This window comes from Schistocerca cancellata, chromosome 3, assembly GCF_023864275.1.
Source record: "Schistocerca cancellata isolate TAMUIC-IGC-003103 chromosome 3, iqSchCanc2.1, whole genome shotgun sequence".
NCBI classification, from domain to species: Eukaryota; Metazoa; Arthropoda; class Insecta; order Orthoptera; family Acrididae; genus Schistocerca; species Schistocerca cancellata.
Window position 1 is genome coordinate 462,425,528 of NC_064628.1, and position 27,880 is coordinate 462,453,407.

A 27,880-nucleotide genomic window follows, 5' to 3' on the forward strand; every position below is an offset into this window, starting at 1 on the left:
CCTACATTTCAGCAGAATAATGCACGACCGCATGTTACAGGTCCTGTACGGGTCTTTCTGGATACGGAAAATGTTCGACTGCTGCTCTGGCCAGCACATTCTCCAGATCTCTCACCAACTGAAAACTTCTGGTCAATAGTGGCCGAGCAACGGGCTCGTCACAATACACCAGTCACTACTCTTGATGTGTATCGTGTTGAAGCTGCATGGGCAGCTATAGCTATACACGCCGATCAAGCTCTGTTTGACGCCCAGGCGTATCAAGGCCGTTATTACGGCCAGAAGTGGTTGTTCTGGGTACTGATTTCTCAGGATCTATACACCCAAATTGCGTGAAAATGTAATCAAATATCAGTTCCAGAATAATATATTTGTCCAATGAATACCCGTTTATCATGTGCATTTCTTTTTGGTGTAGCAATTTTAATGGCCAGTAGTGTAGGTTATTGTTTGGTATTATGTCACGTTGTACTTTTCGTTCTTTGGCTTTTAACTTCCAACAACCGCATGTGATGTTAAACGATTTATCTTTCTGTAAATCCGTTTCATAGTTACCAAATTATTAGTCTAATTTTACATTCCTTTTTACACATGATTGGCACTCTACGTAAGATTTTTGCAGGCAGTGCCAACCACTTTATTACATAAAGTCTTGTAACAGGGAAGATCGACAGATTCCGAGGAATGAATTAAGTGACTGCTGTGACTAATGACTCATTACTCATGAAAAGTTAGGTTAGTTCCGATTTCTGTCTTCGCCTACAATTTATATGCTTAACGCCGCAGTCATGTACCATGCGTCTTATTCTCTGATGTCTGAAAACATGACCGAAGGTCTTGTCGTTTCTTCTTCTCACCTTTTGCCACATGTTCCTTACTTCCCCAGTTCTTCGTAGATCATCCTCATTCCTTACTTATCACTTCACATTATTTTCAACATGTTTCTTCAGCACTGCGTCTCAAAGGCTTCGATTCTTTTCTGTTCCCGTTTTCCCACAGCCCATGCTTCACTACCACACAATTCTGTGCTCCAAACGTACATTCTCATGAACTTCTTCGTTAAATTAATACTGATGTTTGATACTAATCGACTTCTCATAGGCGAGAGTGGCGTTTTTTGCCAGTGCTAGTCTGATTTTTGTGTCCTCGTTGCTCCTTCCGTCATAGGCTATTTTACTGTCTAGGTAGCAGAATTCCATAATGTCAGCTACTTCGTGATCAGCAATTCTGCTGTAAAGTTCCTAGCCGTTCTCATTTCCATTGCTTTTCATTACTTTCGTGTTACTTCTGCTTACTCGCAATCCATATCCTGTATTTATTAGATTGTACATTCCTTTCAACAGGTCCTAATATTCTGCTTGACTTTCACTGAGGATGGCAATGTCAACAATGAGCCACAGTGAATCTTATCGAAGCACCGCCTTGAATCTTTCTTTTATTTCCGTCTTCTCCGATGTACAGATTGAACAGTATATTCGAATGACTTAATAGTTGTTATTTACCCTTTTCATTCAAGCTCTACATTCTTGATGTTCCATTCTGTTTCATCTCTAAGTAACAATTTTTTTTCCTCTTGGTTCTTGTGTGTGTTGTTTTATGCTTCATTTCAAACAGCTTAGCCAATTTTACTCAGAATATCGAACAACTTGAAGCATTTTATATTGTCGAATGCTTTTTCTCCAGGTCCACAAATCCTTTGGGGGTGTCTTGATTTTTCTTAAGTCTTATATTCATCACAGAGCACAACGTCGTAACTGTCTCTGTGGTGCTCTCACTTTTGCGGAAGCCACAATAATCGTCTTCTACAAGACCTTCCGTTCTCTTTTTGAGAAATCTGTATATTAAACTTGGCAGATACGTGGATGTAAATTCCAACGAAATATCAGTTTTCCCTTCTGCCTAATCTTATCTCAAGTTTGCTCTTCCCCGGGACTAGGTCCTCATCATTTACTCATCATCATATCATCATCATTCGTGAAAGTGGCTGGATTGGACTGAGGAAAAAACTGAACTGTGAAACAAATTGGGACTTGTTATGAACGCTGGCTCGGCGCAGTTGAGAGCCCCACAAACCTAACATTATCATGCTGATCTAAAGTTTCGAAGCTTTTTGAAAGTGGCTCTGACCTTGGTCCCTCTATGCCTTCCATATCGACTCCTACTTCTTCCTCAATCGTGGCATCAGATAAGTTCTCCCACTCTTAGTCACATGCACTGTACACTTCACATCTATTCTCTCTGTCCTCTCCGCGTAGCAGTGTGATTACCATTACACTCTTATTGTTGATCCTGTTGTTCTTAATTTCACCAAAGTATGTTTTGACTTTTCTGTATGCTGAATCGGACATTCCGAAGACCATACCTGTATCGGGTTCTTTACACTTTTCGTTCACATATTTCATCTTGACATCCCTGCGATTCCTACATATTTCATTCCTGAATAATTTATTTTTCTGTTTCAGCATTTGCTTGAATATTTTAGCTCTTCCTTCTTTCGTCAGTTCCTTTATGTGTTTCTTCTGTTACAACGGACTATTTCACACGTGTCTTCATTGTACCTTAATTTATCTCTTCTGCTTGTGTGATTCCTAGTACTCCTGATATTCGCTATCGAAGAATTTACAGCCTTAGTACATTATCCTTCCACAGCACTTCATTATTCCACTTCTTTTCACGTCGATTACTCCTGAAAATTATAATACGTTTCAGTCTACTCTTCACCTCAGTAAATTGTAGTCTCTTTCTACATTGGCTCTTGGGTCGCTTTACAATCCAATATTTGATTTCTGATTATCTTCCTTACGCACGCCTTATCCAAGTAAACCTCAAGCTCTGGTGATATTTGAATAATGTAATCACTATTACCAACTTAAGTTCCTGTTGAAGCCTCTTAGTTATTCACCTCTCTCATACTATCAAGCACATATTCTCCTGTAATATCGTACACAATTTTTTTTCCCTGTCACCACATTTCAGTCTCCCGTTATCATTAGATTATCATTTTCATTTATGTGCTGAATCAATATCTACATGTATATTCTCCATCTCTTTATTTCATACTTGAGACTTCGGCGTGTGTATCTGATTTATTTTTGCTGGTGTCGGTTTTCTATTGATTTTGATGAGAACAATTCTCTAGCTTATGCTTATCCATTACGGATATTTTAGAACCGTGACTATATATTAATGTAAATAAGTTATAAACAACTGCAACCAGTCACTTTTGAATAATAATGCTTTATTACATTAACCGGTTTTCCAACCTTTTCAGGTTCATCTTCAGATGATTTCGGGGGGATCCGGGAAGTTACATCATTACTGGAAGTAGCATAATGCTGGGTGCTGGTTCTATGGCAGAAAGATGGGTCACACTTTAATGTATCGCCATGACTATTAAAGTGTGACCCATCTTTCTGCCATAGAACCAGCACCCAGCATTATGCTACTTCCAGTAATGATGTAACTTCCCGCATCCTCCCGAAATCATCTGAAGATGAACCTGAAAAGGTTGGAAAACCGGTTAATGTAATAAAGCATTATTATTGAAAAAAGTGACTGGTTGCAGTTGTGTATAACTTATTTACAATTCTCTAGCTGTTCACAGTGAATCACTTGCTACCCTACGTTCATATTCATAATGAATCCTACTGTTGTTATGCCACATTTTACTACTGTTGATCACGAATTCTCATCAGTTTTCCATTTCACTTCACTGACCGACACTAAATGTAGACTGTGTAATTGAATTTCCATTCTCAGATTTTCTGAGTTCTTTACCACTTCCAAATTCATGACATTCTACGTCTCGTAGTATGTTTCTTCCTTGTTGCTTATCCTAAGATTTTGTCATGGTTACCTTCTCTTCGGTAGTCCACTCTCAGGACTCCAAATGGTGGACAAATACGGAATCTTTTGCCAATAGATAAATCATTCTGACATTAGTTCAATTACATTCCACATTTCCTGTGGACATACATTGTGCCACTTTTGCAGTGGTTTCTATTGCCTTCCGTGTCTTCATGACGTTGTTAATTGCATATTCTTCTGTCTTCAAGGAGCCGTTTCCCATCTCAAGGGCTACTCCGCCCTCTCTGACGTTGCCACTGACAGCATGACGGTAACTCCCAGCACCAAGAGTCTTCAACTGCCATTACTTGTGATTTTTATTCAAATTCAAGCAGTTTTCATTTCTAACGCTGGACCCAGGACATTTCGATTAATAGTCAAAGGTGCTACCCACACAATACCCCCACTCATTTGTAAACTTTTTATTACGTCATATAGAGCTTATATAACATATTTCAGAACGAGAATGTACTTCCAAAACAATGTGACACATTCGCTAAGAGGAAACTGCTCATAATTGTCAAGTAATCCATCCAAGGAGTAGTCAGTTCATTACCTGGCGTAACGCGAAACGGTAATGTGAAATGAAATGTAGAATTTCAAAGAATGTAAAGTGCGTGGTATGATGAAATTGCGACAACCTGGAAATGTTGAAATTTTCTCTTGAACATTTTTATATTGCGATTAATTTAAGCCCTTAATTTATAATAATTGGATTGTAATTTATGAGATAAGTACAAAGTGTAATGGTTTAGAGCCAGTGGAAGGAATAGTTATTTATTTAGCGTGGAGCATAGCTGATCACCTACATAAGAGGCACAAAACACAAAGAAAAAATTATATTGAAAGAAATGTGGGTGAGTCATGGTAACTATGGATAGTGCTTGCTATGAACTACACGAACTAGCTCATATACTGACGACCAGAAGCTATGTTTGATCGTTATTCTTTGTGTAAGCATTTTTGTTATTTCGGAAAGCGTATTGAGATGGCTGATGTGCAAGAACTTTTTACAGAATTAAACTTTCAGCGCTATTTGTCACTCATTTGTTTGGAATTCACCTGATGAGTTTGGAGTAAACAAGCATTTATCGTAACTTCCAAGAAGCCACATTGTAGTTCCTCGAACTTCCGACGTAGATAACTTATTTAACGGGATAGCGATCCCTGAACGTTAACGAGTAGGTAAACAAGGAGACAATATTTTCTGCGTGCTTCGATAAACAATGGGTCTTTCAGAAACTTCGTGGTGCTGTATCGGTTTACGGATAATCGAGAAAGTTTAGCGGAGACGGGAGGACATTTCTCATCCCGGAAGGCAGCCGCTGCTCTGCAGTTTATTTGCGCTGACCCCGGCCGCCTCCGCGCCGAGCTGTATCGCGGGTTGCCAGACTCCCTGCCAATTCCCCCCCTTCCCCTCTGCCAGCTCCGCCACACCCACAACACCATCGGACAGCTGCGCGCTGTCGGATGAGTGCTGGGGTGGAGGCATCCGGTGTGATTGTTTGTTGGCATCAGCACAAACTGCCGTCTTGATTGGCCAGGAAGTACACTGTGATATAAGTGCGACGTTCGCTGCGTCTTCCCATCTATCGTCTTTACTTCTGCCTCTCTCTCCGTCACACACCCGGAAATCGGAAACTGCGTTTCGCTTGTCGTAATTTGTGTGTTATCTCGATCAGGCATGGTGACGGCAAAATTATTGCAATTATTTCACCTCATCCTAATATTTATGTCACTCTTCCCCCTTATTCTTCTCTTATTTCCTGTACATTCCAATAATATTAATCCAAGTTATTTCACTGATTTCTCCACATATTAATGTTGTAGTATTGGCATGTTTACACACTTGTGATGCCTTATTATTTCAGGTTTTTCGTTCCAGTTATTAAAAAATTTTTAACACTCGTGCTTATTGCTAACGACGTTGCAGTTTGCGATATTAGTAATGAAATTCAATCGAGGAATTTGTTATGTTACACTGATGACAGCTAGTTAAGGAAAAACACTGGACATGTACGCTAAAAATCTTTCATCATCATCATCGTCGTCGTCGTCGTCGTCATAATCATCATTTTTCAAAAAGCACGTGAGTCTGGTCTCCTGGTCACAGACGAAGTTGCTCTAGAGAATTCCTTAGTCTTCCAATATCTCTCTTCCCGTTCAGTCTATGACACAATTTCTTTCGATATTTTTCCTTCGTAAAATCTGTGCATATGTGACTGCTAACTATAATTATTTGGAATATGTCTTCATATAAATGTTGTTTTTAGTGTTCTTACTTTCTGAATTCAGTTGAATTTGAGAGCCAACTTTGTATTTTCTCCTTCTTAGTCTTTCGCGAATTTTAACAACCGCAGTTCTGATCCCTGTACCTTACCACTATATTCAACATTCGTCCTCCATCCACCTGAGCCAAAATAAGAATATCACTATAATATTTCAATTTTGTTTGTTCTCTAGTTTTACTAGATAATCTCCTTCATATTGTTCGACATATTCCATAGCAGTTATTTAGTTGATAGATAACAGGATGAATGTTCTAGGTCACGTCACTTGCTCATTAGTTCTGTTGTGTAGGCTATTTTTACTCGGATTCGTTATTTACCTTTGTAAGCCATTGTTATACAAATTACGAATATGACTTTTAACCAAAATAACGTACTTACATCCATGTCTGAATCTAAAGACATTAATGACGATTGTCAACCGCATTGTATGCGAATATCTGGGCATTAGTCGTGTTAGGTGTTGATTTACCAGCAGTTAGTGACATACGAAAATTAGCGGCGGACCGAGACTCACGAGGCTTTCCCACTTATTGCAAGCAGTCGCCTTACCACTCTTCGACTCTCCGTGGATGCCTCTCAGAAAGACCCAGACTTCCATGTCACACTGTCTACATCCCAGTACCGTAGTCCCCTACCTTTATCATTTAATGCACGCAGCTTTACTCTGTATTCTCACACCAGTGTGAACGAGACTGTGAGGAATAGGGAACCATTACATTATTGTCTTCTGCAAGGCAACCATTCGCTATAAGCGGGATATACGGGTTCGAATCATGGTACGGCAGACATATTCTTAAATCACTAACAGGTAAAATAAATGCATAAATAAATAAAAAAATAAATAAAATAAATCTATAACACAGCTCTGGCCAAACTACCCCATTCAGTAAATTTATTTCAAATCAAATTGCTTACGATATTGTTACATTTCTACACGTACTGAAAGATTTATTTTGGAATTAGAACTGTATCCTAGACGATGTAGCTGACATATTTTGTTATTGAGCATGTTGTCTTAAGTCCGGAGACTAGTGCCCAAGTCCGTTTGTTTTCTACATATTTAGTCTCTGTATACAGTTGAAGCTGCTGAGTGTGCTGAAGACAATGTCTATCCTCCTCCTCTCCTGCTGTCACCAAATAAAATACTTGTTGATGCCTCCTAATTTTGATATCGTTCCTTTAGTCAAAATGTATGTTAATGGAGACATATATTGAATAACAAAAATGTAAATACAGTCAAAGAAAGCTCGACGCACCACGATTGAATTATCCGAATGCGACAGATATCGGTGTATGTGAACTACATCTACAAGCAGGTGACTACAATTTCATTAACACAGGATGATTTCTTCAAGAGAAAGAGCTTCACAAAGAAAGGAAGTAAGTAACGTGTTGGTCCACCTTCGTCCGAGATGGCTTGCCATGAAGGGCAACAAATGAGGCATATAATATCGTCGACTTATTACTGTGCTACAAAGGTGCATAGGCTGGCAAGCAAAGGTTTCCTGATAAGAAATAAAGTAGCTCCAGAGACCGTAACTCCTCGTCGTCGGTGCGTATGGCAGGCGACAGTCAGGTTGTCATCCAACCATTGTTAGGGGCGTCTCCTGCTATGTCTTTGCTGGTGATCGGGGCTCAGTTCGAAGAGGGACTCATCGCTGAAGGCAATTTTACTCCAGGTAGTGAAAGGCAAGGCTGATGAAGTGTCTGGACAGCGGTGGGAAACCAATCTGAGTGTGACTCACCATACAGCTCGACAACGTATACGGTGCCAATTCTTTACAAAGCAGCACTGTGAACAGCATAGTGGTACGCCTGTATTTTTGCCCCGTTTTCTTGTCCTTCATGACAAGCTACTTGCGCTTATATTTCAGCAAGATAATCGGCGCCCGCACATGACGAGAGTTTCTAGTGCTTGGCTTCATGATTGCCAAACCCTAATTTGGCCAGCAAGGCAGCCGGATCGCACCCTGAGTGGAAACATTTGGACCATTATGGTCAGGATTCTCCAACAATTTCTGTATTCTGATGATGTAATGCGCCTATTGGACAGCATTTCGCACGACATCGCTCAGGCGCAGATCCAAAATTTGTGCCAACGAATGCCAAGCTGAACCATTGCTTATAAAAGGATCACCGGTGGACTAACGCGTTACGGACTTGCTCCGTTTGTGAAGCTCTTTCCCATCTTGCATAAATTTTCAAATTTTTACGAAACCAGTTTGACGCAGTTCTCATTAAAACTTGAATAAATGTGTCTGTGATCGTTAGAAGATTCCGTGCGCTGTTAACTATAAAGCATTCGCTTAATGTTAAAATAGTGAGTGGTAGTTGAGAAGGAGGTCATTGGTTCTATTTCCATCAGTAATAATCTTATTACTTTGTTCCATAAATCCCACATTTGTTATCAAATATAAATGTTAATTAATTTGAATTGAGTCGGCAAGAAGTATGAGAACATTTTATACAAATGTGGCGTCGTGAAACACTTCGTTGTCGTTCAGTTGACCTCTGTTGAATTATTATAGTTTATAAAAGTAAAATACTTTAATATATCATTACAGATTTTGTGTAAATAAAAGTACTAAAAACAAATTAAAATCTTACATATAAAATGGAAAATAAAATACTTTTTAGTGCTCCCTGCTTCAGTCGGTGAGTCCGTCCGTCTGTTTGTCCGACTCATAAGACCCCTTTCCCTCATGAACAGGCAAAGGCATCAAGTACTGATTTACGTCAAATAGTAAGGTCTGTGGTCCTTTGGCGGTGTACGAAATTTAAACTTCTAAGTCAATTAAATCAAAAGACGCGGCTTTTTAGTCTCGTATCTCGATACTCGCAAACCGACTATTCTAAAGTTACAAGAATGTGTGTTGAAAAGCAATGCCTCCGAAGCTTTTATGCGAAAACTATTTAGACTGTTCAAAAACAGGCCAACATTATTTACATTGTACATCCTTATTCGTCGTGTCTACATATTGATTTCTCAACATAGTCACCCGGCGACGAACACACTTTTTCCGATGAGAGATGTTGACTCCGTCACTGTAGAAGCTTTGATTACATTGACGCTTCATCATTATCAAAGTGAAGTCCTTTAAGGTGTTACATAAGTTTCGGAAACAGATGAATAGCAGATGGGACCAAATCGGGACTGTATGGAGGATGATCGATGACAATAAACCCAAAGCGACGGATTGTTGCAGATGTCGCAGAGCTCATGTGTAATCTGACGTTGCCATACTGAATAAGAAGGCGCTCTGTAAGTAAAATAACTCTTCTAATTAATTTTTTCAGTTTTCTGGAGATCTCTCACTCATCGACATAGTTTGATTACACTTTACCACGCTAGATCCCACAATTCGGAGCCCTCTAGAACCAGACGTTTTTTACTTGAAACAGCGAAGCGGGACAGTTGACCCAGTAATGCGCATGATCAGTAATACCTCAAGCGATATTGAGAACAGAGTAATAAAATTCGGAGACATTGCTTATCAGCATCTCTTCTTTGATGAACTTTCTATTTACATTTCATTCCCCATGCTCTAGCGGTAAAGCTCATGCTTGGAAACAGAGACAAATTACATATACTTATGGCAGTTATAAAATGTAATAAAATGCTAAAAATATCTGGTTCTTACAGTCTGCTCCAGCAGATGACAAAAACTGTAACCTATGTGACATAGATATACATCCCCATCACACTCATATGCTAGGTATTATACAAATTGAAGGTGGATGTGAGAGAAGGGAAACGGAAGGCGAGGAATGATAGACGTCGGTTGTATTACGACTTTATGCGGAATCAGCGGCGACGATCGAAATGTGTGCTCGACCGGTATTAGAATCCGGGATAAAATGCTTAATATTAAGTTGTCACATCCCTTGTCCGACCCACAATCGCACCCAGTACCACCTATCAGCAATCCTAGTCCATTTTCCATGTTCTCTGCCTACTACTTCGTGATTCCCGTAGGAGGTACAGCATAATCGTCCATCTGCATTGAAGGTGGTGGATTCTTTGCCCATCGATGCCAATCAGTTAGATGAATGTTCAAAACAACAGACACCACGCATTCATATAATTGATTTGCCTTGGATACGTCTGAAAGACGAGACGACAGCATTCATATAACTCATTCACATTAGTAGGCAATGAGTCCATCATCTTTCGTGAGAACCCACAAATACGTTCGACCTTTTGCGGAAGCTCAAAGTAGCGAGCATGGTAACATGGATGGGTACTATATGGGTAGGTGGCGCTGGGTGGGCATGTGGGTTGGCTGAGTGCTGTGCCACAATAGTCTGTGGAGTTGCGATATAATGCAACTGCCTAGTAAGCAGCATAACCCGGGTACGAATCCTAGACTGGCACATTGTTCCAATCGTCGCTGCTCATTCTGCATAAATCCAGAATGCAGATTACATAATAGTAGCTTCCCTTCATTTTGTCAGCATGTTTGTCGGGAAAATTGATTAATACTGATATTTATTAAAATATATTACATGTGTTGAAACACATGCATACTAAATATAAAATATATGTGGTGTGTAAATAAGGCCCCTTACTTCAAAGGTAGATGATTTCATAACAATAGTAACAGTGTAACCAATATTCCTGTTGCAAAAATGGCACAAAAATTGCTTCAGTATAGTATCTTACATCTCATGCATGTTGGTATGCATGAACCTAATTAGTAGGCATGCATTCTGAGTCTCCAGTAAATAAAATCTCCACCAAAATGGTTCTGTTGTGCAACATATTTTGACTTAAAATATTAAACACTTTGAATGAGATCAACAAAGCATCTAACTTCATCATTGATACAAAGTAGTCGGGTATGAACTTGTCTGCCACATACATTCATACATCTAAGATGTTACAAAAGAAATTACTTTTCTAATGTAGTGAGTACCAGTACGAGTTTAGTTCTAAAACTCATACGTATGTTCAAAACCATTTAGACAACATCAGTGCTCTTTGACATGACTTAGGTACCTGACATAAAAGTAATCCTCCTAATGAGTTAGAGAGATATGGGTTCAGGCCTACTACATTTTATTACGGGCACTTAATACTGACTGGAAATTATTGAAACATCCATTTTTGATCTTTGTCTGACACTTTAGGATGTAATGTGAATGATTTTTAAGGTAGTTGTGTATTTAAATTTTTTTCAGTAGTTCACTGGTCTACCTTCAGCCAATGTGGCTTATGAACTACTCAGATAAATAGATATTAAATACTAAATTAAGTATCATCTACATGGTGTACTAAATGAGCAGAGGTTTTAAGCTACTTTCCACCGAGCATTAGGTAGCAGGCCAGACATTTCTACTCAAGTCATACACCATCCCCACACCCTACCCCATTTCTCTTTCACGCATTAGCAGAATAGCTTCTATAATCCCATTTCAAATATTTTACTCATGTTTTAAATGGTTTTATAGCCTTAGAACGAAGCTCTTTATAAAACAGTGGTTGCTAAATTGACCTAGGCACACCAATATGTATGGTATGTAAGGTATTACACTGAAACATGCATGTTTCAGATTTGCAATGTGAATAGTGGTTATACCTTTATTACTGTAATCTGAGTCTCATTTGTATCCCCAATTTGGAATGGTTGCATGTTAACATATGCAATGTATTGCAGTAAATCACTAAGCGTATTATCTAACTAGTTTCACTAGGAAAACCCAAATTGGTTCTTCTTTGCCAAATTTTCTGACACCATGGGGCTGCACGAATATATCAGCTTAATTGACTTACAGTTTAATAATATTGTTCACAGTATTTTATTTTCTGTACAAGTGTCGTACTACAGCATTAAAATTAATTTCATTCTATTGATATCCTAATTAATTTAAGTATTCTATCTATGTATGAGCAATGTTGTTAAAGACTGTTTATGCAGTTGTGGTGTTTATCTTCATGTTACAATGTACATATGCAAAAAGTTTATAATTTTATTACTTCCAAGTTTGTTGAAAGTTGCGAGCATTAAGACTACGCTAAGTCTTTTACACCACACCTTGATAACTAAAATTCCCATTATATTCGTAAAATCACATTGTAGAGTAATAGTACACAATTACGAGTTTCCGTCACCTAATTGAGACTTGATATTCTTTGTTATTAATCTTTGTGATGATTGTTGTTGTTGTTGTCTTCAGTCCAGAGACTGGTTTGATGCGGCTCTCCATGCTACTCTATCCTGTGCATGATTTTTCATCTCCCAGTGACTACTGCAACCTACATCCTTCTGAATCTGTTTAGTGTATTCATATCTTGGTGTCCCTCTATGATTTTTACCCTCTACGATGCCCTCCAATACTAAATTGCTAATCCCTTGATACGTCAGAACATGTCCTACCAACCGATCCCTTCTCCTAGTCAAGTTGTGCCATAAACTCCTCTTCTCCCCAATTCTATTCAATACCACCTCATTAGTTATGTGATCTACCCATCTAATTTTCAGCATTCATCTGTAGCACCACATTTCGAAATCCTCTATTCTCTTCTTGTCTAAACTATTTATCGTCCACGTTTCACTTCCATACATAGCTACACTCCACACAAATACTTTCAGAGACGTCTTCGTGACACTTAAATCTATACTTGATGTTAACGAATTTCTCTTCTTCAGAAATGCTTTCCTTGCCATAGTCAGTCTAAATGTTATATCTTCTCTACTTCGACCATCATCAGTTATTTTGCTCCCCAAATAGGAAAACTCATTTACTACTTTAAGCTTCTCTAATTCCTGCAACATCACCCGATTTAATTCGACTACATTCCATTATTCTCGTTTTGCTTTTGTTGATGTTCATATTATATCCTCCTTTGAAGACCCTGTCCATTCCGTTCAGCTGATTGTCCAAGTCCTTTGCTGTCTCTGACAGAACTACAATGTCATCGGCGATCCTCAAAGTTTTTATTTCATCTCCATGGATTTTAATTCCTACTTCAAATTTTTCTTTTGTTTCCTTTACTGCTTGTGATGATGGCACACAAGAAACTATTACCTGTGAATGTGTTTTCCCGTCAGCTGCTCCTGTTGTACACGAGCAGTTATTTCACGCTTTTTATTGAAAGGAAGGAAGATTGGGTGTAATTTACCCCCCCACATCTATGTTGTTAAACATGGAGCAAAAGGTTCCATTTAGTCAAGGATGGGAAGAGAATTCGCCATGTCCTTTCTAAGAAATCATTCTGGCATTTGCCTGGGGTGATTTAGGGAGATCATAAAAAACTTAAATCTGGATTGTTCGATACAGGTTGTAACCGCTGACATCCAAAGAGTCGGTCCAGTGAGCTAATCACTGTGCCACCTCTCTACATGCGACGGTTTGATTTATATAGTAGGTGTAATTTACGTAATAGCTACTCTGATAACAAATATACCTTTTTTAATGTACGACGTCTGACAATAGCACACGATAAATACTACATGTGAGTATGTTTTAACAGCTTCTATCTCAATTAAACCAGCAGCGACGTCATTTGGTAAAAGATGTTAGCAACAGTAATAGTACCTCTACTGTATGCCATTTTCTCGATGTACATGACTGTGCTCTTCATTACTTTAGAAGCTTGCTTCCAGATCAGTTCTCAAAATACATGTGTCACGATGACAGGTAAACATGTCAGATATATTTTAGGTTTCGACATGTGCTAAAGCACAATGTAAATAATAACTGCAATGTGCGGGCCATTCTGTTGGCAAGCGCTGTTTTTTGGTGTTTACTGTATTCCTTTTATGCCAACGACCTTGCCACAGTGGTAGCACTGGTTCCTGTCAGATCACCGTCCAGGTCTGACAAGTGCTGTCGGCAGGCAGGTGCACTCAGCCCTTCTGAAGCCAGTTGAAAACTTGACTGAGAAGTGGCGGCACTGGTCATGAAACCTGACAACGGCCAGGAGAGCAGTACGTTGACCACATGCCCCTCTGTATACACATCTGGTGACGACTGTGGGACGAAGATGACATAGCGGCTGGTCGGTATCTTTGGGTCTTCACGGCCTGTTTAGAGGGTATTTGGTTTTTGTTTCCCAAGTTGCTAAAATTTCCATAGCGGGTTTTGTAAGTAAATAATTTTACAGTCAAATGCTACCAAGATATCGTTTACAAAATTCTTCATGAGTGTGAACTTCAGGTAAAGTCGATCTACTATTGATGTACGTAATTTTTTCATTTGACAGACAGGAATATCGTATATCTTTATCATATTTTAATTTATATTCATGGGATTAATGATTAACAATAAAATGATGTTATTTTTATTAAAAATTGTGATTCAAAATTTATTGATTAAAATTTGCATAAGATAATGTAAACAAAATATATTTTAAAAAAGAAAAAAATTGCTGCTAGTAAGAATCGAACCAAAGATCTCAGGAATACGTTTCTTAAACTCTACACATTAGGTCCAGTGCCTGTTTAGCAGGATGCGAATTGTTTGTATAAGTGCGCTCGAACACACTTAACTCTTCATAAGTGGCTACTGTTTTTTTCATCTTATTCGCTTAAGAAACTGATGTCCGGGAATGGATTCCAAATCCTAAGAAGAAAATCGAAGGGATTCAGCGCATACAGTTCTCTTGTCAGTAAGTTACATTTCTTTCACAAGATTACCTTATTAACAGGGACTTGCGAAGTGCCTTACATAATCCAACATGCAATTTTAGTGAAAAACAGGACTGGTTTCTCATTTCCACTTCAATGAAGAAGGCAGTCCCACAGAAGTCTCTATACGCCGTCGTCAAGTATGAAGAGCTATTACATGAGCAAATGAGCCTACAGTGTTTTCCAGGGCCAATGATGTTACTGTCTAACACAGGTTTAAGGTAGATACATTACTTACCCTACTCACCATTAGTAAAGTAGCAGCATTCAGTTCTTATTTTTCTAGACATTCCTCTAACTATAGTCATAAAATGTCACGTACTTTTTCCCAACAGCCTCCATACAGCTCTGAATACTCACTGAAGTTGTGTCGACTATTTATTAAAATTAAATTATCTAATGACGGCCTAAGAAGCCGAAACCCGTTTCATAACGAACTATCAAATATATACTACTTGGAACATTAATACTGTGTATTCAAGTTTTTGATATGCCTGTGTTCCACCAATAACCAACTGAATATTCCAAAAATATTAATAGAATTATTGTTGACTAATGTTAAAATTTTGTTTCGCAGGCTGACAACGGCGGTATAGTGATGGTGAACTTCTACACGTACTTCATCACCTGTAATTCGACTGCCAATATATCTGATGTGATAGGTAAGAAGCCATTTTCTCAATATTTCGGTCTTTATATACAGTACAGGGTGCTTATAATTAAACTTTTACTACATAAGAGGACCCCATGAAAAACGAGCGATCGGAGAACAAACGAAACTTTGAGGAAACATTTGGAAGGACAGACGGAAGAGAAATAACGAGTAAACCATTGAAAGAAACAAATTTTAATTTAAGGTTAGAGTATAACATTTTTTAACTGAGTACCATGATTACGTGCCAGTTTACAAAGGTTGCTTAACGTGACGACCATCTGCATCGACGAAAGCCTGGAAACTCACTAGTAACACCATTCCAATCTTGACGAAATCTCAGGTGATCGGCCGAGTCGTGGTGTCGTCCTGCCGCAGCGTTTCGATGAGTTTAGCTAATCACCCGAGAATATTGCATCATTGTAGTACGACCTGCAATGACATATACCGTTTCACAGTTGTTCGCGGCACTTTTAGAACGGTGGACGATGGAATGTTCAGCTGTCAGTTCGTATACTGCTTGAGATCGCACATTCCGTCCAGCATTCTCAGCTATGAAAACAGCAACATCCTCAACAATATGTGAAGCAGTTGGCCGTCGGCCTCTCCCATGAGCAGTTCACAAATCGCCTGTTAATTCGATCTTCCGCATCATGTTCTTCATACCCGGTGCGGTATGAGGACCTCTACGTAATTCTTTAATGCGTCAGTATTCACGATGTGCAGCAGCATTATTGTTATTGTTCTGACAAAACAGCTTTGCGATTAAATTCTGTTTACCTTGTCTAGACCCAAGGTGACTGTTATAATTGCATTTGTAATGCGCCGTGATGCTTCTGCTTCAGTCCTACGTCGCCGTAACAGTACCAGCGCATAACGATACTTTATAACACTAACACTACTATCAACGTAAATAGTACAGTGAATAGTCTGAATATAATCCCATTAAATTGGGTACCCATATGGTAAATATTTATCCGTCTACATGGTCTCAGGGAGCGAAAGTTTAACCTTAACCACCATTATGTGTCGAACAAACTCTAAATGCTATAGTATTAAACATAAAAATGGGTATCAGAAACTACTATTGCCTGTAAATTCTTGTTATATCCTTCTGCAGCCCTGTGACTCTATGAGTGTATCAGTTACTGGGGATACTCAACAACCTCTCAAGGAAACCTGATGTAGTCTAGTTCCCTTAAAAAAATATTTATCCTATGACAGTGTGGGAAGCAGTTAAGTGCTCCATCCCAAAAACAAACAGCTGTTATTTACTTTTTTCCCATTTACCTTCCCCACAATCCTCCTTTTGGATTAGTTGTAAGTTGGCAATAGCTAAACAAAAGGTATAGTCCACAATCAGTATTTTGCTCGGAAGTCTCTTTGCAAGAATTATTTTGACGTCACGAAACTAGTATTCCCAATTACCTGGTGCAATTGAGCAGAGTGTGTAGACCTCCAACCACGAAGGGGACAATGCACCTTGTATACGCTATTCTGTTAACCAACGTGTCCCGAGGGATCATCTAGAGCTTAGACGGTGAGCACATTGTACTTATAGGCAAGACGGATTATGAACATAGGAGATTACCCGCCGAATTGGCGCATACCATAGGAAGTAATTCGAACATTAAACCGCTATCGGAAGACTCATAACGTTGAAGATTTGCCTCTTAGTGGTCGCCGTCGGTCAGCAACACTACCTGCAAATTATTCCTCATACAGAGAGAGAAATGCAACGAAACTGCGCGTTGCCTATTCTAAGGTAAGTGGGCGGAGGTGTGTCATTCTAGTCAATGCCCAACCGTATCGACACGAAGACTTTGACCTTTGGGCTCCAGTCCGAACAACAGCACTGAACCACACAGCACAGTTGAGCGCAAAGAAAACAGACACAAAATCACTCTAAATGGCACCTATAAAATTAACGTTGGGTTTTTCCTATCGACGTCTTAAGATTCTTCATAGAAGAGTTTGGAACTATACGCCATATATATGCAGTCCCACGGATTCAGCACCGATATACCTTAGGCAGGTATCATACACGGATCTGGGTCACACGTCACCGCTATCGAGTGTAATTTAAACGGGTTCGTCTTTCAGGACCAAACCTAACGAGCACATCGCTCCCATTACATACTCACATCCCTCCAGGAGGCAGAAATCAGTCAAGTGCAATATGGCCTCCTTTATCTGCTGACACGAGACAGGTTGAGTATGCTTCTAACCGGCTGAAATTTTTGCACCTCGTAACACACGGGTAAATTTAACTGAGCTGCTGACGAATAGTACGCGAGGCTTGATGGGAACGTCTAGCACAAGATGCCACGAAAAATCCAAGTAATGTACAAGACATGGGATGGAGTAAACTACTTCCGAACAGCTGCCTAAATTTTTGGTGTTGTTTTCCTTTTATTTTTGAGTAGAAGTTTTATTTTGTTTTAGTTCCATAAGGCTTATTCGTGCATTTACTGCCTGCTGATATACATTCATAGACACATGGTGCTGAAAAGTTTTCGACTCACTCCTACTTGCTTGTTTGATTTTATCATCTGTAATTACCCAGTCTGAGTTTGATTCATACCTACTGTGGGTACCTGGCTGTCTCACTTTTTACTAGTTTTGGTGGTTATAGTTTGAAGCTACTTCTCATTGCTTGGTACGGTGCGTGCCAACGGGGTATCTTTCCAATTACGCCCAGACTAAGCAAATAAATAATATTAATTAACTTTCGTTACTCAGATAAATTGAAATAATGCACAACCGATATCGCTCCCTGCCATCAGCCAGCATAATCAGTATAGAAAGGGTAGATATTTGCTTTTGCCCATAAACTGCTTTCCTTCAACTTATGATTATTTTTCATTCTGACCTTAATTTACTTCACTTATGTGATTACCGTCCTGAATTAAAATAGAATAAAATATTGGGAATTTATCTTGATTGCGAATAAATGAAGGTTTCTTTGTACCAAGAGAAACACAGTGATCTTGCTATAAAGAATTTATTTCTCAAATTGACAATCATGTTATAGTTTAATCTCCCATTCGGATTAGGACTTTTACTTCTGCAAGGCTACGTGTAATGATTTCCTGTTGGGATTAATTTTGGGGTCCTAGGGCTAATGTAAGGTCATCACATTATCAGGTAGCAGTAAAGTTTTATAAAACAATTCTGAGTGGCTCGTATGGTACTCTCCATATTAACTACTACGATCCCAGTATATCTTCACTCAATTGAAAACTACTCTTGATTGCATTAGCAAGGTACTGAATGAAATTTAAGCTTAGTAATTACGTGAGAGAACGTATTCAAACATGAATTGGTCTAGGCGATCACTGTCCTCATTTAAATTAAATATAGGAATTGAAATTATCAAAATTACATTAAATGAGCGTGATGTTGTTAGAGAATGTACTGTGGTAGTCTACCAAACTTAACTGACGGAACATTTGAAAAGTCTGTTTCTTAAATTAGCTACCACTATAATCTGAAATTAATCTTCAAATCAAGCACTCAAAATTGAGGCACAATTCGCCACACGATACTGACTGCCTAGCGAAGCTATAATGATTCTTATATTCACTGAACTAATTTGGCGCCGGAACCTACAGTGCACAAGTGAGACAATGTGGTACCACCACCTATCACAAAGAAAACATGAAAAACAATCACCATTAATCAATGAAAACACACTCATTGATCTGCCATTTTCCTTAGCAATGACTGAACATTAATAATAAACGCACACTGAAGACCACTCACCAATGAGAACTGGCACTCTGAGTAGGTGCGGAACATGCGAAGCACATGGTTGCCAAGCGAGTACAAAGAAAACGATCCAAGATTCGCAAAATGTTATGGGAAAATTGTCATCCAATAACTGTTCCACTAAATACTCTTACATAAATGGAGCAATTTTTCATAGTTAGTCTCCAGCAAGGGTACAGACCATTATTCATCTCGGAGTCACAAAGAAAGCTCACGAAATATTAAAATTGATCCAATGTAAGTTTTCTGATTGATCTTGTACCATATATAACAATTATTAGCGTTCGGTAACAGCCCTTAAAACTTTGAAATTTCATAGATTATGTTTCCTTTATGTGCTCAGCGCGAGGTGCACTCAACATTATCACATAAAGAAAAGATCATTACAACCAAATAAAATTTATAAACACGTACATACAAACGAATCATTTTGTCCGCTCTCTTAATGGAAGAGGTTCTACCTATTGGTTTACAAATGCAAAGTCTGATGCTGAGAGCCAGCGTCACACACTATCGTAGCTACATTATTACAATCATCTAAATTGTTTGTCAAAAACACACAAAAATTAACACTTCTCCGAGCATGTCACTATCTGTATTGACTTTAACTAATAGGTTTCAAGCACAATCCAAAATAACATAGCTAATTTTTTAAATAGTTTTGTTACCATAGTAGTGTACCCAACGTGAAGACATCCGAATTTGGGCCCTCCTACTACACAATGCCTAACAATAGCCTCCCAAGGATGTCTTCATGTTTGAACCATTGGGGAAAGAAGTTTCCCATTGGCAGACGCACTGTGAACTGTCGATAAGTTGTAAAAGCCCGTCCAAACCTCTTTGATCAACGTTGCCCCACATTTCACTTGGCAAAATCACCATACTCTATTGATCTCTGGTTAGTACTATCATTTATACAACCCAAATAGTCACGCTATATTCACTCATTTTCATGTGAAAGCCTAATGAGGACTAATGAAGTGCGACCAATGAAATAAAACCTGGTGTGAGCGAAAGATTTCATTTAGCTTCTCCTTGTGCTACCACAAACTACGATCATCAATGTAACGATGTGTTATATTATCACGTTTCAGAGTTTTATCGAGAAGTTTTAATGTAGTATGAGAGAATATGTGGAGAAAAGAGGATGACACATCTGATGATACTAGAACTAAGTTTCTTTTTCGCAGGATATAGTAATTTTTCCCGCATTTTCATCGTGCATGTGTAAATGGCTATGCATGTCATCTGACAATACCATGCATCTATGACACGTTGTGAGTAGAAAAAACTGTTGGAAATGTTTCCATGTATGAATGTATCATAGGAGAAATTGTTAACGAAAGACTTAGTATTCGGTAATATTATCAGTAAAATAATGATTGTGCAGTAGGCTAAAAGAAGTTCTGTCCTTCTTCTTAGAAGTTTAGCGACTTTTGTCTCTTGGGGCTACCCATGATAGAAGTTCTATATACCGTTAAGTACCGGTACTCTTTTGCAATAAAGCCAATGCGCATAAAGCTTTCAGGAAAACACTGGTCTCATTTTCCTGTCAGAAAAGTTTATCAGAAGTACTTGCGGTTGAATATATTATCTTATTGAAGTATAAAGTACCCTGGCACAGCAAGCAAAGAAACAGACGGATATCCAGATGCCAGTAACGATATTCTCCGCTCTTCCAATTGGAGAGTCTCCTATTTCGAGACTCCACATCCACCTATCAGGGATCGTCTAACGAGTCTGTATGTACAGCATAAGAGCACCCCTCAAGATTTACCAGTAAAAATGTAAGTAACTTGTTCAAAAGGATAAAAACTGAGCTGTGCTTATTATTTAACAATTGACGTGCATTTACGCACTGCCGCACGTAGCTATAAATTTATTTTCACTATATTGATGTGTACGTTATATCAAAACATGTCCTAAGATACTAATTTGCAGATAGGCATATTATAATGAATTCTCGCAAGCGCCCTTGTTCTCTTGTCGCAGCGCACATCAATCACGTACGAGAAGTGGCGGGTATCGACCACGTGGGCATCGGCGCCGGATACGACGGCATCAACCAGTGAGTAGTGTACAGCACTAGATAAAAGTAGCATAGAAGGAGCCCTGGTTTCTTTATACAGTTGTAACAAGTAACGACAGTAGTTCTCGGTCACTAAAGAAGTACTCTTCATATCAGTTGCTCCTCTAAATAATTTGTGAGGTGAAGTTCTTAGTGGGTATTGACATATCGCATGCATTATGTTGTAGACTCCGACGCTAGACTGGGTACAAGAAAGTACCACCGTGCTGCTTTACGCGTCAAACATAAGTGGTTTAGATTGATGAAAAATTCTGAAGTTCGTATATTCACGCACTATCGGCATATAGGGTTTTTACTTGATAGTTGATTATGGCATCAAAAATATTAAACCTGTTGCGACGTTACCCTAACAAATCGAAAAGAATACCTCCTAGAAAGATTGACTGTCCTGTGATTAAAGCTTGTTGTGTGATTAATGAGGAATACAACCCTATCAAACCACGATAGTAAGTGTCCTGTCAATATGACCCTATGATGACTGAAAGAGCTCATTCGTGATCTGTAGGAAATAAGAGTTACTCGTTGGACAGTATGCTGTTGTTCAGAAATGCCCTTAGCATTATCTCTTCTTCGGGAGTTCTATGGTAAGCGGAATAGGGGATGATAAGCTGAAAACCCTTCTCACCTATCTTTGCAGTAATTTCTGGCTCTAATGGCAACGTTTGACAAATTATAAACGTTCATTTAGATGACTACATGTGTGGTGTACGTTCTGTCATGTCGCAAAAAAACACACACCAGTGATCGGCTGTATCAGCTTTTTATGTTCTTAATTGGTATGACAACTGCTGTGGGTGTTAAAATAATTCAACGGATTGGGTCACGAGACCAGTAGTGGTGAGCGGCACTTGGGAATATCAGCCAGACGGGAACTGTGTCCGAATGGCCAAGGCAGCCAAGGTGACTGTCGCGAGAAACGAAGGGTGCGGGTAGAGCCGAGTGACAAATTTTGTAGTCCAGCTATTGAACTATTTGAACGCCTTTAACAACTGAGTCATATAGATCTCCCTTTCGTTTGTTCATTTCAAGAGCCTTGCTAGATTTCATTTTGTCTCAACTAGCCGTACCACTTCGGCATCATACGTCAAGACGGAGGCCAGAACAATTCTTAGTTGGCCACTGCGTCTAATTTCGTGTATTAAACTGGATTCCTTCTCAAGTGTCTTTGCAGGAATTCATTTACAGCCCTCATGACATCGTCTGACAACCACCATTGTTTGTTTGTCTGAGGAAGCCACAGAATCCTGGCTAGATTTCCTTTCGTCTTGACTAGCTGAATCAGTTCGGTGTCATGTGTCGAGTTGAAGGCTGGAATGATACTTCGTAGGTCACCAAGACCAAATTCGTGTTGTTCTAACAACGCCTCGTAACGTGAAAATTACTATAATCGCGTTTGATACCTGTCTGAGGTCAGAAAACGATGAGTGATTTCGGATTATGTTTAGCTATATTCCTTTCAGTTAATAAAGAAACGTTAGTGTCTTCCACCTTTTATTTTTGTCTTGTATTCTCGATGGGAAGACACATTCTGTAGCCAGAGTTTGTATCCCAAATAGTATATATGCCGTAATAAATGTGTAGTCTAAAAGGATCGTAACCTAATACTGTTACTGAAGGTACACTGCTTTCCTAGTTCCTCCTATTTCCAGTAGTCAGTCAGCTTCAGTCAGAATCACTAACATGTTTAGATAGTAATAATTGATCCGGTTTAAACAAAGGTTAACTTTATATTAATCCTGATAGTCAGCATATTTTAAGATCATTTATATACATATTAATAGCATTGCTACTGTCGTGCTTGTATAAATTCCAAATTTTTCATGGTTCGTTGCACTACGATATCGAGGGAATTTACGTACAAGGAGAGGTACCCAGTGGTGGGATGGACTTTTTGAAACCGTCTACACTGTGATATAGGATAGTATCCCAGCTATCACATCCTAGAGCCATTCTCCCTGATAGTCCATCATTTGTGAGTTATTGACGAAACAAAAATTTCGGAATTTTGTGTAATGCTCAATGACATTGAACAGTACCATCGTATTATTTAGTTGCGTGGTGTAACGGATAGGATAGCGAAGAAGGGTGTGGGTTTGAACATCTTCAGCTTCTTTAATTTTTTTGATTTTCAAATTTTTACCGAAGTTACTTTGATCATTATTTTTATTCAATTAATTAGTTGAAATGAAATTTATTTCTATTATTTATGACATTTTAACCATTATATGAATTTCTTCATTTGTTATTACTTTTCTCTTTTTCTCATTCTTCTTCCACCTGCAATTTTTGTGAATGTAAATTTAATTATATATATATATATATATATATATATATATATATATATATATATATATATATATATATTGTAACATTAACATTTTCGAAAATGCTGATCCGTTGGTTACAAAATGCATTTTTCATTACAAGACGTACTTTTTTATTGTAACAGTCGTACACACATTTAAATTATGGCCTAAATTGCTATTGAACTACAGACAAAATAAGGGAGATGTAGATTCAAACGAAAGAGGGTCTTATATGGAAAATAAAATTCAAGAATAACGAGGAATAGAAATAATGACTGCAGTAAAAGTGGCAAAAAATTTAGAAGATAAAATTAAAGAAATTGAATCGAAATTAGTACATAAAATTATTTAAAAAAGCGTTGACAGGGATTCAAGTGGACATAGAATGATAAGAAGAAAAATGAGAGCAAATGAATAAGTTCCTATGATTGTTAAAATGATATGACGAAGCAGTAGAAATAAAAAAATTACGTTTAAACCTATGACCTGAAAGCACAGTAATCACAGTAATGTCTATGAAAACTTAAAAATAAAAAAATTAAGTACCTGAAAAAAATCAAATCCACGACCTTATGCATATGAAGGCCGTACCCTACCCATTACACCTCAGAACCATTCGATAGGAGTCTCCTAATTTAATGCTATTGAGTGGCATGTAAAATAGTTTCCGCCAATAACTCGCAAATAACAGCCTACCATGGTGAATGGCTACAGGGTATAATAGCTGGGATATAAATCTACATTACAGTATAGACAGTTTCAAAATGTTAGACGCACCGCTGATAACCTGTCCTTGTTAGTGTGCAGTTTCCTTACATATTTAAATTGGAGAAGGCTACTCACCAGGCAAATACCTTCCACAAACATACATTTATATTTGATGTAAACAAATTCCACTTCTTCAGTAGTGCCTTTCTTGCTGCTGCCAGTTTGCATTTTAAATCCTCTCTATTTCGACCATGTTCAGTTATTTGCTGCCCAAATAGCAAAACTTATCAATTATCGATAGTATTTCGGTTCCTAATCTAATTCCTCAGCATTACCCGATTTAGTTCTATTCCAGTCCACTAACGTTGCTTTTCTTCTGTTGACCTTCATCTTGTAACCTCTTTCCATGATAGCATCCATTCCGCTAAACTGCTCTTCCTACTCATTACATAGTCATTGACAAACCTTGAAGATTCTATCTCTTTTCACTGAAATTTAATTCCCTCTCTACATTTCTCCTCAACATTTGCTCAATGTACAGACTGAGTAAGTCGCGTTACAGGCTACAACTCCGTATCGCTCTATTCAGACCACTGCGCCCCCTTCTTGTCTTTCGACTCTCGTGACTGCAGTTTCGTGTCCGTACCTATAGTAAATAACCTTTCAGTCCCTGTATACCATACTTCCTACCTTCAAAATTTGAAAGTGTATTCGTGTCAATAGCGTGAAAAGGTTACTCTAAAGATACAATTGCTTTAGACGTTGGTTTTATTTACTTTTACCAGTCTTCTAAGGTAAGTTGTCGGGTCAGTATTTCTATGCGCGCTGCTGCATTTTCTGGAAGCTAAACTGATCTTTCCTAAGTTCAGTTAATGCCAGATTTTCCATTATTCCTGAATAAATCTTGTCAGTATTTTGTAACAGTGGCATATTAAACTGATAATTCAGTTATATTCATACTTGTCAGCACTTTGACTCTTGGAATTTGGGTTACTGTATTCATCTTGAAGGATGAGACTTTCGCCTGTCTGGAATGTGGTACTCATCAAGGGAAACATTTTTGTAAAAGGTGTCTCTCTCAAGATTATTAATAATTTCTGTTTCAAGGACCTTGTTTCGACTTAGTTCTCAGTGCTCTGTTGATTTTTTCTCGCGGTATTGTATGTCACAAATCCTGTGAGTTCATTTCCCTAGTATTGCCCTTTTATATGTTCCTCGACTATTTATCCTTCTATTTGGCAGCTGCGCTCGTATCTTATCGATTAAGACTAAATTATGCACTTTATGGTTAGTTTAGATAAAATGCATTTCTCATAGAAATCAAAGCTTTTCTCCTTTCCTTTATACACGGAAAGTATCACTAACGAACGGTAGTGTTCAGTCTGGAGTAGAAACTGCCGATGTCTCATCCTTCAGTTTTGGATAAAATCTCGTGTCAGACATCACGTAAGGGGCTATCAGGTCTTTCTTCGTAGGACTACTTCTGTGTTCCGGAGAAATAACATATAGGCCCAGTAACGTGACCTAATTACGTGGCAATAGGAATAGACACCCATAAGCTGCAGTGAATAGATTGTCGACTGTCTCTATGGTGCTATATTGTTATAAGTCAAGTAAGTTATTTTTCACTGAATTTTTCGTGAAATATTTTCGACAGCTAGAATGACTGTTTATCCTCGTCGATGATTCCGCTTCGGCGTCCGAGGATCCTCTTTTTTCCTCATCCTCCTCGTGTGCTCCTGACGGCCGGCCCACGAATCTGACGCGTAACAGGTGACTGGGTAACGCATAATTTCCAGCCCCAGGTCGACAGGTAGGGTTCACACATATTCCCTTATACAGGCCAGGCCAAGGTAGGGGTGATTGCCTGAGCTGCAACCTTCCCAAATTGCCGATTGGTCCATGTGTCAGGTGTTCGGGAGATGTGGCTTGAGGTGTGAACAGTCGCTTAAGGCGGGTGCCACCCCACTGTGAAGCGAGCCCCCAGTTGGAAGGAGTGCGCCATCGGAGACGCTGGCGATCACGGGGGATTTTCTCGCATTGAGTCAATCGGAGAATCGAAATCTACGAAACGTAACCGTAATGAGGCTAATGATTCAAAGACCCTTTCCGCTACACCACGGTTCCTCATAGTCTCCTTCGCCATGGTCAATCCTATTATTATTCAGTAGTTGCTGATCCTGTGAAATACTGCTCTCGTTTACGGAATGGCACTTTGCTTTTGGAGACTGCTTTTGATTCTCAAACACAACAACTGCTTGATGGTCGCGTCTACAACGCTACCCTGTTCGCTTTGAGGTCCACTGAACTCCGAAATCTTCCTGTGGTGTAATTTACACTAGGCTGTTCGACAGCCTAACCAAGGCTGAAATCGAATCGTATCCCTCTGATCAGGGTGTCATTGCCGTTCGTCGTGTAATGAAAACGGTAGATTCCTCCTTAGTGCCTTCCCACATTCTTTTCCTCACCTTTGATAGAGTGTGGCTGCTGTGCAAGATCAAAGCAGGCTATGAAATTATCACAGTCGGGTCGTACATTCCAAACCGCATACGCTGCTACTAGTGTCATCGTTTCAACCACACTTGAACGTCTTGTAGACACCCAGACAAATGGCAGTTGTCCGTCTCCTTCTCCCTGCTGTATCAATTTCAATGGCGGCCATGTCGCCTCCTCTCGGGATTGTACCATCTATCTTGATGAGCGGGCTCTCCAAGAGATCCGACAGAAGGAAAAAAATTCCTTACTCGGTAGCTCACAAGTTACTGGCTAGTTGATAACCCTTTGTTCTCCCACCTGGCACCTACAGTTATGTTCTTGTTACCCCTCGGTCCATGAAGGACATGGCAACACAGACGTGCGACCTCAAATGCGGCTCTGAGGTTGTGAAATCGCCCAGTGTCAAGGTAGCATTGCCATCCCACCGCCCCGCTCCGCAACAAATCGTCAAACTCTCGCCTCAAGGGGCAAAGCCACAAGTTACACAACCAGTAGGCCTGAAAGGACGGATGAAGTAGTCCCGTGAAGACTTCCTCCATGCCTCCAGCTAAACAAACCCTAGTTTTCCTCTAATCGGAAAGGCTCGAAGAAGTCCACCAAAGGCAAACGGTCTTCTCCTTCGCCAGCCCGAAGATCCTCTTCGACTTGGTCGCCCGTGGTCCCATAGCCCAGCCGGTCTCCGTGTCGCCGGTGCACACCGCCAACCGTTTTTCAGCGTTGAACTCCGCGGACCGTCTGTACAAGGAAGCTGATGCTTCTGTGGACCCCATGGAGCAAGTCACTCCTGCTTCTGTGCCCTGTATTAGTGACTCTACACCGGCTGTCTTTCGGCGGCCGCCGAGTTGACACCCTTACATCTTTTCCTGATCATGACTGTTCTCCTACGGAACGTTCGCGGCCTTCGGACCCACAAAGAGAATTTACGGCTGCTTTTAGCATCACACGATTACCTTGTACTCTGCCTTAAGGACACAAAATAGCGCTCTCACGACCACTTTGAGCTTTTCCATTACTTACCGATTCGTTTTGAGCTTCACCCTGAGGTCGGCATTCCATCTCATGGGGGCGTCATGCTGCTCTTACGTGATGAC

At 39.3% G+C, this 27,880-nt stretch overlaps 1 protein-coding gene across 1 annotated transcript in view; it reads left to right on the plus strand.

The window, feature by feature from the left end:
- LOC126176365 (dipeptidase 1-like) overlaps nucleotides 1-27,880 on the plus strand; it is a 431,133-nt gene that overhangs the window by 364,259 nt on the left and 38,994 nt on the right. Inside the window, 2 exon segments of the mRNA XM_049923520.1 lie at nucleotides 15,345-15,429; nucleotides 21,183-21,258. Of these exon segments, the coding sequence (XP_049779477.1) occupies nucleotides 15,345-15,429; nucleotides 21,183-21,258 (161 nt within the window).